At 41.5% G+C, this 12,806-nt stretch overlaps 1 protein-coding gene across 2 annotated transcripts in view; it reads right to left on the minus strand.

Moving 5' to 3' along the window:
- Nucleotides 1-12,806, minus strand: part of LOC147025806 (CD9 antigen-like) — a 55,075-nt gene that overhangs the window by 14,287 nt on the left and 27,982 nt on the right. For both annotated transcript variants that reach the window (XM_085880643.1, XM_085880644.1), the window contains exon 3: nucleotides 7,526-7,623. In XM_085880643.1, the coding sequence (XP_085736769.1) occupies nucleotides 7,526-7,623 (98 nt within the window). The remainder of the gene's footprint in view (nucleotides 1-7,525; nucleotides 7,624-12,806) is intronic.

Here is a 12,806-nt window from a genome sequence, read left to right on the forward strand (position 1 = left end):
CAGAACCAAAGTACTGCTGAACTACAGGTTCATTTTCCGATTCGTGTTAAAAATATAACATTCAATTAAAATTAAGTTGTTCCTCGATTATAAAACTGACGTTTGTGGCCAGACAGACAGACAAAGTGAACCAGTCGCTTAACCCCGCTTTTCACTTTGCACGGGCGGGGTAACTATGGTTCCATTGATGGGTAATAAAAAGCACGGATCAATATTATGGGCATCTCCCATGGTGAGGCCGAAGCACAAGGTCTGTTGCTGCAACATCGTAGGCAGGTTGGTGGCCTCTGTTGTTGTTTTTTTTTCTGCTTTTCCTCCGGTTTTCCTTCCTCTGCTCTCTCTCTCAGTCCTCTGACCCTCTCCAACAACTGACTGCAAAACTCCATTGTTTTGTTCCTCGCTTCTCGTTTGTGTAACTGCCTTCCTGAGTTTGTTCTCTCCCACTCTTCCCTCGAAGGCTTCTTGCAAGCAGTAGATGCACCACCTCTCATGTCACACCCATGCCCACTGCCTCCCCCCCCCCAAATCCTTACCCATAATCATTTCTATCCACATTAACCCTACCTAACCTAACCCTCTTACTGGTAGGTTACTGTGTTTAACTCCCCTTCTTTCTCTTCTCTTTTCCTGTTTATTAATTCCCTTGCTCATTGTGTCCCACTGCTGGCCCACAGCTTCGCTGTCAGTTCATATCCTCTGTGACCCCACTCTTCCATGAGTCTGAATCTTGGAAGGAAAAGAAAAGATAAACAAAAAAAACGGTTAAAATGTATCTACAAGCATGACAGGCAATGAAATTCCCTCTCCAGCACTATTGACAAAACAAATGAAACATACATTCTAATCGATATGGGTTGAAACAAGCCTTGGGACATTCGCCAAACACGTTTGCTTGTCAGATCACCTCGACCACGTTTCTTCAGTGACCTGCTATTGAAACACAGGGATCAAAATTAAGTTGAACAAAATCACTGCCCAAAGCTCTCAACCATCAGTTGCTGAGATACTCTTGGTAATCAGTGACATCCAGAAAGAGATTATTTCTGACAAAATGCAAAAATCCATAAAGGTAAAGAAATTTCTGATCAGTTGTCAGTAAGGTGGCCGATTGAAGAGCTAAGCACTTACTCAAGTGGAGATATGTTGTGACAATAACAGTGGAGAAATATTCATGGAAACACTTCTCCAGAATATGACATTTCTAACGACACTTATTCCTTGTTTTCAAAGTGCGACATACATTCATATTGTTACGTTGGAGGGCTCATTTGGTGAAGGAGTTGGCTGATAATTATCATGAAAGAGATGATAATTATCATGGACCGTGTGCTTGAGTAGCTGAGAATATTCTTCTGGAACAGGGATTTGTTGGAGTGAAGTTGTCTTCTTATTATGTCTGCCGTGGGAGGGGCAGTGTTGACATTAACATTAGGTGGAAAAGCATTGTTCATTCTCTCTCCCTCTCTCCAAACCAGCTGAGGAACCATGAGAGGTAAAAAGGGATTATTTTTGGACCATTGCATTTTTGGGACTTTGCATCCTGTCTGCGGAATTTAAAACCACCCTGTGGTCTGTGATTGCCATGCTGGTGATGACACCACCTTTGCATGGCTTGACCCTAGAGACAGCGACACGCTCCATCATTGGCTGGTTCGGGACGGTGAGCAAAGGATGTTTGGGCATGGACATGGGGAAGGTGATAAAAGGGACCACCCACGGGGGTGGGGAATATACCAGTACCGGTATCCTTTGATAAAAGAACACACTTAGTTCACCCCATTGTGTGTGTGTGTGTGTGTGTGTGTGTGTGTGTGTGTGTGTGTGTGTGTGTGTGTGTGTGTGTGTGTGTGTGTGTGTGTGTGTGTGTGTCTGTGAATGATTGTGTTCTCGTGGCCATCAGATTTTATCTTGTATTAATTGTTTTTCATTCCCATTATCCCGGTTGGACATTTATTTATTTGTTTCCTTGTATTTATGTCTATCTCTCTTTTCTCTGGGGATTCTCCATCTTCGTGGTGTTGTGCTTTTTTTTGTAAATAAAACTGTTATTCCTTGAAAGCACGTTTCGTGTCGCGGTCCGACCGTTGCAAAACCTGCACATGAGAAACCATTGCGGTGCGGTTTTCAGTAAATCTGTGGGAGAGGTTAAAACGAGTAACATTCACTTAAAAAAAAAACAGCATAAATAGCAATTCTGACCATGGAGTGAGAGGCACTAATCTGTTGGGGTCCCTCATGTGATTTGACAGTTCCTATGGGGAATTAAATGATAATAACCCAACATCGATGGGTCGGAATTTGAAGACCTGTTGAGACAATACATACATACTGTAACGGTGGAATGTGAGGTGGACATGAGGTCAAATCTTCCACCCGGACGATCACCAATTTAGCGACGGATGGTCCTCATAAACCGTACACTGTCCGCCAGGAAAGCCAAACAGATATTGTCTTCAGTTTCCAACATACAAAAACTTCGAAGATCTGTCACCTACAGTACTTTCGTTTGAAAAGGATTGGGGATGAGCGTGAACTCCGGGGAAACGGACCACGATCTTGGTCACAATCTTGGCTGGGTGTAGCCCTTACCTTTCTGCACAGTTGTTTTCACCTTCTTTGTGAGTGGGGGTTAGGGTGTTTGGTTGCTTGCAGGGCTGGTAAGTCAATTTGTAAAGCACACATGGATAGATTATTATAAAAGGAATTATTTAGAGGATGAAGGATGGGGGAACGGTGGGATGCTTTTCGACCAATTACAGTGGGATGGGGTAACGTTTATCAGCTCCTGAACAAACTTCGACGCATGCCCTATCATTTTTATACAGAAACCGCAAACTTATGCTGAGAGTTTATTAATGACATAACTAGTCTATTTTACACCTGTTACCCAATATCACTGTTCCCACAACAATACATACATACCATATGGAAGTATAACAATACGTTGCCCTTTGTAATCAAATATGGCTATTTACATGACATATGGCGGACACATGGTGATTTTATTTATAGTGCAGAAGTTGCTGCCCAGACAAAAACGACACAGTAAGATAGTAAAAGCAGGGTAAGCCTCACACCACTTTATGTTCACAGCCCCGGCAATAATTTGTAATTTGTTCAGGGTGCTGGTAATAACTCGCTGACACTTCGCGAAGGACACCGTGGGATCTAGAATGGCCACGAATCAATGCTGGTTTCAATTATATCCAAAGGACAGCACACATGGAGGCTTCACTCTGCATGTGAAACACCAGGCCGGGTGAAAGTTTATAGCTGGGCCGAGATTCAAAGTCAGGTGAGACAGCTCAAGGGTGAGTGCATATACAGTACCTCTCGGCCTGGTGTGTCCAACCTGCTGCTGGCAGGGCGGTGGGGGGGGGGAGCGATTGTTGACCCCCGCGAAGGTTTTGTGGAAGACATGTTTTAAACTGATCGTATTTATTGGTTTTTGATAGGAAAATTGCACATTTATTTTTCTCAGGAATATTTGTCCGATTTTGTTTTGAGAAAAGAAAAAGCATCACAAAATCCATCAACTCTTATGCCCGAATAACGACAATAAAAGAAATTACGGACTTTTGGAATGCACCTTTCGACCCTTTAGACGACTGAGACCCCCTTCCACTGTTGAACACCTTTTAAGACCCCCAAGATATTTGAGACCCAGAGGACACAACAGACCCTGAGGACCCAAAAGTCCCCGAGGACCCAAAAGACCCCCAAAACCCAGAAGACCGCAAAGACCCTGTAAACCCTTCACTACTCAACCACAAATGGATGAGGTTGTGTGTGTGTAACACTTCTAGACTAAAAATTACACTCTCCTTGAATCCAGAAAAATTACCAACCTTGACAAAGAATATTTCGGTCATTCATGTGATGTAAGAACAAAAAGGAGTGTATGGGGGAAAAAAATAAAGATAGAAAAAAAAATGGTTACGACGATTGATTTGTTTCATCAGTGCACGCTGTAACGACGCAAGTGACATCTGATTGGACAGCGATCGGTCAAATACCGAATTAAGAACTTGCAAAGATTTTAATTAATCCCTCGACGAGTTTAGGTTTTGCATCGCGTTATGTTGAAGTAGAAACCACATCAGCCTCAGTGGCGTAAAGCTTTGCGCACACCATCAGACATGCTGCAACAAGATTGTCGGTGACAGTTTTTGATAATCGTGTAATGTGCGAAGGTTGACGAACCTCGTCGACTCGTTTTTCAGGTGCATCGGCGGACGATCCTTAAAGTTGGTTCAACTTTTACAACAAATTATCTGCGACAAGCATACATGACGGTCCAGTGTGCAGCAGTCTCTGACAATCGGCGAAAAGTATTGGCCAATTAAACTTCAGCTTTCAGTAGCTTCCGGCCGTCGTGTCATATAATCTTCAGCTTTCAAAAAATAATCATTGTAGCTTTTGTGAACATTGAAGCCCAAAAGTTATTGTTATGTGGAATGGGGGTGAGGGAGGATCCAGAGTTGGATCATGATAAGAATAGTATGGTCCATACGTCCGTGTGGGTTTGCTTACTCTTGTAACATGGAAAACATCAGAGTAAACCGTATTGTAAAACATGCACTGAGGAGGCAGCGAGTGCTAACTTTAACTCAGTGGAGGGTAAGTTTGTTGTGTAAAACCTCCTGTATATCAGGTGAGGCTGGGTGAGGTATTGTGGCACCGGACATTCCACGTCAAAGGCACACTGGAAAGCACATAGCACTTTCGGAGGAACGACCATTAGAAACTGCTTGACCGGCAGGCTGCGCAAGCTATGGCAACAAGGTCTGCTGCAGAGCCCCAGAGAAAGGCAGAACACTTTTTTCATAGCCGTGCCATTGGGCAAAACGGACTGGAAGATGGCTCCACCCACAAGCAACATGTGGCCAATTACAGGGGCTCGTCGTGCATAGGGGCAGTTCCACAGTTCACAAGTGTCATGGCCGTGCTCCGGGTGGTAGTTGAGCTTTTCACACGGCAACATCAACATCATGCTCTTCCTTTGAGGGAGAGAAGTCCCTCTCATCTCGCCTCCCTCATTGCCATTTGTGAAGCTCCATCATTCACTGAGCCACATGTAATCCATGCAGCGCCAACCCTCACGGCTATGCCATTGTGGTGGAGCCCCAACCATCTTGTGTCAGCGAAAAGCCGTCACCTGTCCCCATTGTTCATCATGTGCGAGTCTGGTAAATGGCACCATGAGGGGGTTCGGCTTTATTTCTTTCCTATTGTTTATGAGTTCGGTTTTTCGTGCCTCACCTCACCTATTTGTTGTCCTCCTGTGCCAGGTCTGTCTGGGTTCTGTTGCCTTGTCTATTCCCATATCATTTTTCATTATAATAAACCTTGTTATAAGAGATGGGGGTGGGGGTTGGCATGATTCCTACTGCTCCAATTATCACTGGTACAATTTTGTTGCTCTTCAGGTTCCAAGATTTTTTTACTTTATTTTGGAGATCCTAGTATTTGGTCATTTTTTTGATTTCTCCATAGTTTATGCAAAAATTGCCGGGTAGTAACAATACAATTAGCAATGCCATATTTTCTTTTTGATACCTAAGTACATCCGGCCGCAATGCTTTGTTTTCGATGTTCACGCTTGATGGGTTCATGAGGTCGTACGGGAGCATTAGTTCCGTGTTTTCAATGATTGCTTTCGGTTCATGTTTCCAAGAGTTTTCTGGAACTGAGATATTGAGACTTTTGCAGATGTGCCAGTGGATTACTCTTCATACCTTGTTGTTCCTTTGGGTGTACGGCTGCTCTGACATGAGTTGTTTTACATCCCAACAGGAGGTGGCTCGTACTTTCTGTTTCTACCTTGCAGAACCGACATTTATCCGATTGACTCATTTCCGCCATCTTATTAAACCCATTGGTGTAGTATCCTTGGTTTTTGGCACGATTTGTTCTCCATGCCAGTTGAGCTGACCTCTTCTTAGTTTATTCCCAATCTGTCCAACTTATTATTTTATACCTTCCTGCTCTTTTATCGTTATCCCAGTTGTCGGTGTATATCTGTTGTTGGTGTATGTGAGTGTATACACACACGTGTTAGGTCTGCACGGTGTGTGCTCGTGTAAGGTTAGAGTCAATGCTTGTTAAATTGAGTACTACATTATCTGTGGCCAAAAAATGCAGTTATTGCAACTCAATCAAATAAAATTGGTACCATTTGAAAGCTAATAATCGATTTACTTGGATGCAAAACTAATAATCCCCCCCTCCCCCAGTATCTGCAGGACACACATGGTCCACCAGCATCCCCCTTCAAGTGAAACTCCTAAAATCCAGAATCACTTCTCACCTCCACTCATTTGTTCCTCATTTTATCCCCCCCCCCCTGTAGAACAAACTTCCACATCATGTTCAATCTCATTCTTCCCTCGAGGTCTTCAATCAAGCCAGCTTGGTTCACCACCACCTCAGATCACACTCCATCCAAAATCATGATATTTTCTTCCCCCGTTAAACTACCCACCTTCCCCCGTCCCGCAAATTTTTCTTCTGTATCCATCTTATCCACCCCCTGCATTCTTCCCACCCCTCAAACTTACCCGCACATTCATTGTTGTCCATCTCTGTTTATTTTCTCATTCAACAATTCTGTTGGCATGTCCCGTTGTTCTTCTCTTCTTCTGTTCCTTTTGTTATGTTGAGTCCTGATCTATTCGATGTTCTAGCTTTTCCATGAGCCTTGACTCTGTATACAAAAAAAAATCCATTTACTTGGAACAAGAATTAACGTCTTAGTGCAAGTGACGGCATGGCACGTCCCCTGTGTTTGTCTCGTCTAACAGTCCTGTGCTATGTTTCGTGTATTTGTCTGTGTCCGTGTGTGTGTGTGTGTGTGTGTGTGTGTGTGTGTGTGTGTGTGTGTGTGTGTGGCAGCTCCACTACGAGCCTTTAATCTTGTGAAAAGGATAATGCAGCCCACGAGGAGTTGAAGAGCATTCAATATGGCCAGCGATGAAAAAAAGGGTTGACACCCCAGCTCTTGGCTAACCCTAACAGCCCATATACATACGTCATACAAACATACTTTTGTTATCGTAATTAACAAGTGTATTTTTTTTGAATACAAAATCTCGGCTCATGGATGTGGCATAGGGTAAAAGGCAACTCATCAGCAAAAAAAAAAGAAAAAAAAAAGGAGAGGCCACTGATCTGTCTGGGATGTGAAAACAACAGACCTTGTGCTTTGGACTCATCATGGAAGATGCCAATAATGTTTAGAACTTTAGATTCCACAGATTTCAGGAGAGATGGATGTGATGCTGCGGTGCTCACCCATTACTCCATTGAGCTAATGGCAATGCCTTTGTCGGCTGTGAGTACTGAGTAGCTCTGATGTTTAAGGAAACACTTACAACAACAGAGGATGCCCAGTCTGCATGCAGCTGACTGTGTGAACTGGCTTTGCGATATGGTTGGCCCAGGAGAGGTGATGCATGATGATGAGAAGTTCAAGAAAGGTGATCACGGCATCATCATAAAGTTACAGACAGTCTGCGAAACTTACTGAACCCAGCATGCATTGAGACTCCTGAATAGCTCCACAACAGCCAAGGAAGCCAATAAGCATCATAAGAGCACCAGCTCCCATCAGAACATTGACCCCTGCACCACACACAACCAGAAGGGAGGGGAGGTGGAAGAGGGGAAGTGGTGGGACAGACAAAGATTTACATTAACATCGAGTTCTGCTGGTGGATAAACAACATCTCAAATGCATGTTAAAAGCAAATCTGTAATGGCAAAATATTCCACGAAACATTTTGCTTTTAGCAACAAGTGGCTCCAAAGGAATTTGTGTTTTTTTAACCATTTTCAAAGTAGAGCTAGGTTTCACCAGAAGAACTGCACATCAATTAGACCCAATGACATGACGCTGATGTTAAAGATATAAATTACATCAACACATCACCTCCAAACCAGGAGGCATCCGTATGGTCCTCATGGCTTTGCAGAATGAGATTTAAAGCCTATGGTCATGAACAGACGAAAGCAGAGATGTTGATCGAGATTTCGCCCTTGTTGTGGGCTCATCAGGACAACAACATACTGCGAATCATTTATTTGTGACCATATTCGGCTCATTAGTATATCTGAATCAAACCCCCGAACTTAACGAGGCAGTATGGCACAAATCGAGTCCCATCAGAGCGCTTGCTGCACGACCTGCCAGCAACAAGTGCCACCTGTCGTGCGAGCACATTGCTCTGTCCTGATGATCACCAGTTAGGAGGTTTGCAGTCAGAAATATTAAATTCAACCAAAGAAGCACATTGACAATGATAATGCTAATGTCATGTACATGAATTATGCCAACACATCAACTAAAGAGATCATATATATATATATATATATATATATATATATATATATATATATATATATATATATATATATATATATATATATATATATATATATATATATATATATATGAAAATTTTCATTTTTATGTTAAAGGCTCCAGACACGGTGGACTCAATGGTCCTCATTGAGGCCAAGCCTTAAATAAAAGAACTGCATGAAGAGAAAAGTAAGAAAAGAGAGAATGGACGAAGAGTTTTTGAGAAAGTAAAAAAATCTGCTTTTTGAAAAGGGGAAGGTCATTAGTGTTTGGGAAGACATGAAAAGGTATATATATATATATATATATATATATATATATATATATATATATATATATATATATATATATATATATATATATATATATATATATATATATATATATATATCTCTGGAAAAAAATAAGAGACCACTCCAAAAAAAAATGAAATCAGCATCTCTACATATGTGGCAGCCATTCCATTCCAGTGTCTGTTGAATTCCAACACAGGCACACCTCATTATACTTAGTGAGGTACTGATTAGGTGATCACCTGAACCAAATCTTATTTAACAAGGAAAAGTATAAAAACCACTGCTGTGGTCATCACTATCCTCTTGCAATAGGACCAGCTGGATGGCAAAAACAGTGTTAGTAGGACCTCAAAAGTAATTGGAATCAAAAAAATAACTATTGACCATGCCAAAAGAGTAGAAAAGGAAAGTTTTGAGTGAGGAAAAGAAGGGTTCAATTCTGGCTTAACTGGCAGAGGGATACAGTGAGCGTCACGTTGCCTCCATCCTTAAAATTTCAAAGACGGCGGTTCATAAGAACAAGGTCAAGCAGCAGACATTGGGGACAACAAAGCTGCAGACTGGCAGAGAGTGAAAACGACTTTCCACTGACCGGGATGACCGCCAACTCATTCGAATGTCACTCAACAACCGTAGGATGACATCAAGTGACCTACAAAAAGAATGGCAAACGGCAGCTGGGGTGAAGTGCACGGTGAGGACGATTCGAAACAGGCTCCTAGGGGCAGGGCTGAAGTCGTGCAAAGCTAGAAAAAAGCCCTTCATCAATGAGAAGCAAAGAAGAGCCAGGCTGAGGTTTGCAAAAGACCATAAGAATCGAACCGTAGAGGACTGGAATAAGGTCATCTTCTCTGATGAGTCCATTTTTCAGCTTTGCCCAACACCTGGTCGTCTAATGGTTCGACGGAGACCTGGAGAGGCCTACAAGCCACAGTGTTTCGCATCCACTGTGAAATTTGGTGGAGGATCGGTGATGATCTGGGGGTGCTTCAGCAAGGCTGAAATCGGGTAGATTTGTCTTTGTGAAGGACTCATGAATCAAGCCACGTACAAGGTTGTCCTGGAAGAACACTTGCTTACTTCTGCTCTGAAAATGTTCCCCAACTCTGAGGATTGGGTTTTCCAGAAGGACAATGCTCCATGCCACACAGCCAAATCAATCAAGGTGTGGATGGAGGACCATCAGATCAAGACCCTCTCATGGCCAGCCCAATCTCCAGACCTGAACCCCATTGAAAACCTCTGGAATATGATCAAGAGGAAGATGGATGGTCACAAGCCATCAAACAAAGCCGAGCTGCTTGAATTTTTGCGCCAGGAGTGGCATAAAGTCACCCAACAGCAATGTGAAAGACTGGTGGAGAGCATGCCAAGATGCATGAAAGCTGGAATTGAAAATCAGGGTTATTCCACAAAATATTGATTTCTGAACTCTTCCTAAGTTAAAACATTAGTATTGTGTTGTTTAAAAATGAATATGAACTTGTTTTGTTTGTATTATTTGAGGTCTGAAAACACTGAATCTTTGTTGTTATTTTGACCAGTTTTCATTTTCTGCAAACAAATGCTCTAAATGACAATATTTTCATGTGGAATTTGGGAGAAATGTTGTCAGTAGTTTATAAAATAAAACAAAAATGTTCATTTTATTCAAACACAAACCTGTAAATAGTAAAACCAGAAATATACCCATCAGAGATGGGGAATCCCCCACCATTGAAACATTTTTTTCAAGATGGCCACCCCAGTCGGCCATCTTGGATCCGGCCACGCCCAAAATCAACAGGGTTCTTCCTTTTCAGGTGGTACATGTGTGACCCAAATTTCAAATCGATATGGCGAACAGTTTATGAGTTATCGCACTCACAGCTGTAAATGTTGATGCCCAGCCAGCCGGATGGACGGATGGACAGCCGGACGGACGGAGGACCCGGGTGACAACAATATCCCCCTTCCACCACGCGGCGGGGGATAAAACTGATAATTTTTCAGTGGTCAATTTTGCATATATACTGAATATATATATATATATATATATATATATATATATATATATATATATATATATATATATATATATATATATATATATATATATACATACATATACATACACATACACACACACACACAAACATCTAATATATAAATGGCAGTCCTTCTGTCTGTCTGTCTCTTTGTTTGTAACCAATAAGCTCCGAGACCAGTGAACCGATCTTGATGAAACTTTGCACACATATAGACCTAACATTCAGCTCCAGGATGCGCTTAGTGGCTTTCCATAAAAATGAAAAAATATATATAAAAAAAAAAATAAAAAAAATTAAATTTCCATATTAAAAAATGGCTTTCGAATAGTGCGCCGGCATATTAATCGTAACAAACGGCTTCATGGTTAAAAACGCTAGGGTTTTTTGAAATACAAAATGTTCGTATTCGTTGACTTTTTAAACATACACATTCTCCTCCTGTTATTTGAATTCTTGAACTGCACGCGCACGGCAACAGCTAACTGCTGATAGATCTGCTCATGAAAGAGCCAGGCAAGCGGAGTAAGAGAAAGAGAAAGAGAAAGAGAAAGACAAAGACAAAGAGAAAGAGAAAGAGAAAGAGAAAGAGAAAGAGAAAGAGAGAGAGAGAGGAGAGAGAGAGAGAGTCGTCTAACTGCAAATAGAGCGTCACACCGATGGGCGAGAGAAGCACAAAACTCACGTTCCAGCTTTCTCGGTCCAGGTTTTGGCAGGACATCAAGGACAGTTTCCACTGCTGCTAGAAACATTGAGTGGCTCAAGGCCGCTTTCAACTATGACCTCTCTGAGGATTAAGACAGCATAAAGCCTTCCTTCCATAAATCTGAGGAATACAAGAAGCCTTCCTAATTTTCTCCATACAACTAGTGCCTCAGTCTAACTAGCGTGAGGAAAATAGGGCAAATTTCCTGGGTATTACCGGGCACTTCAGCTTGTGTGTGTGTATACATACATACATATATATATATATATATATATATATATATATATATATATATATATATATATATATATATATATATATATATATATATATATATATATATATATATATATATATATATATATATATATATATATATATATATATATATATATATATATATATATATATATATATATATATATATATATATATATATATATATATATATATATATATATATATATATATATATATATATACATACATACATACATACATACATACCTGGTGTTGGCACAGTGGTTAGGGCAGCGGCTTGGGATCCAAAAGGTCCTGAGTTCAAGCCCCGTTGGGCCACTGAATTAATACACCAGGGGGTTGACTCAGCCTGTCATCCTTCCGAGGTCGGTGAAATGAGTACCAGTATACTGGGCCGGTATATACCCTGGTTAAAATAGGTGTACCATATCCCTGTGTCGTAAGAGGCGACCAGGGTTGCGCCAGGAAGGGCATCCGGCATAAAACGTGTGCCAAATCACTATGCGGATCATACGGATGATCTGCTGTGGCGACCACTAACGGGAGCAGCCGAAAGAAGAAGAAGAAGATACACATATATTTGTACACATACATATATTTTATGTATATTTGTATATTTTGATGGACTCGAAGATAACCTGCGCAAAGAGCAGCATAACATGGATGTGACGCTGTCGTATATCATGAAATGAGTGCTTGCTAGTGAAAAAAGCAGAGCATACTTACTAATGTTAACCCAATCCACTATAAGCGATGTTATCAGTGTAGTAAAAGCCGTCGTTGGGTTGACTTTTCATGGCATCATTTTCTTCTTGTTCCAGTAACTCAGCGGCTTGCTTATAAACACTTACGTATGGATTACAGAAATGCAGTACTGCCTGTAGCTTTTGAAGCAAATTACGGTAAAGTCGCTGTTTCATTCTGTTCGATGAGCGATTTCATTGGCAGTGTCGTAGATATAGATTTGCGAAAACTTCGGCGGTTTGTCGTTCTCGGGGAAAAAAATGTCTGATTCTCTGATAAACACTGCCGTGGATTCTGAACATATCTGGGCCCCTTGTAGGTAACACATCTTACTGTACACCCAATGACGCGAATACAAAACTCGAGTTGTATGCCCAAATGTTGGATCGAAAATCCCTTGCTTCAGGTGT

Source organism: Eptatretus burgeri, chromosome 5 (assembly GCF_056783735.1).
Source record: "Eptatretus burgeri isolate ZD-2024b chromosome 5, Ebu_testis_v1, whole genome shotgun sequence".
Classification (NCBI taxonomy): Eukaryota; Metazoa; Chordata; class Myxini; order Myxiniformes; family Myxinidae; genus Eptatretus; species Eptatretus burgeri.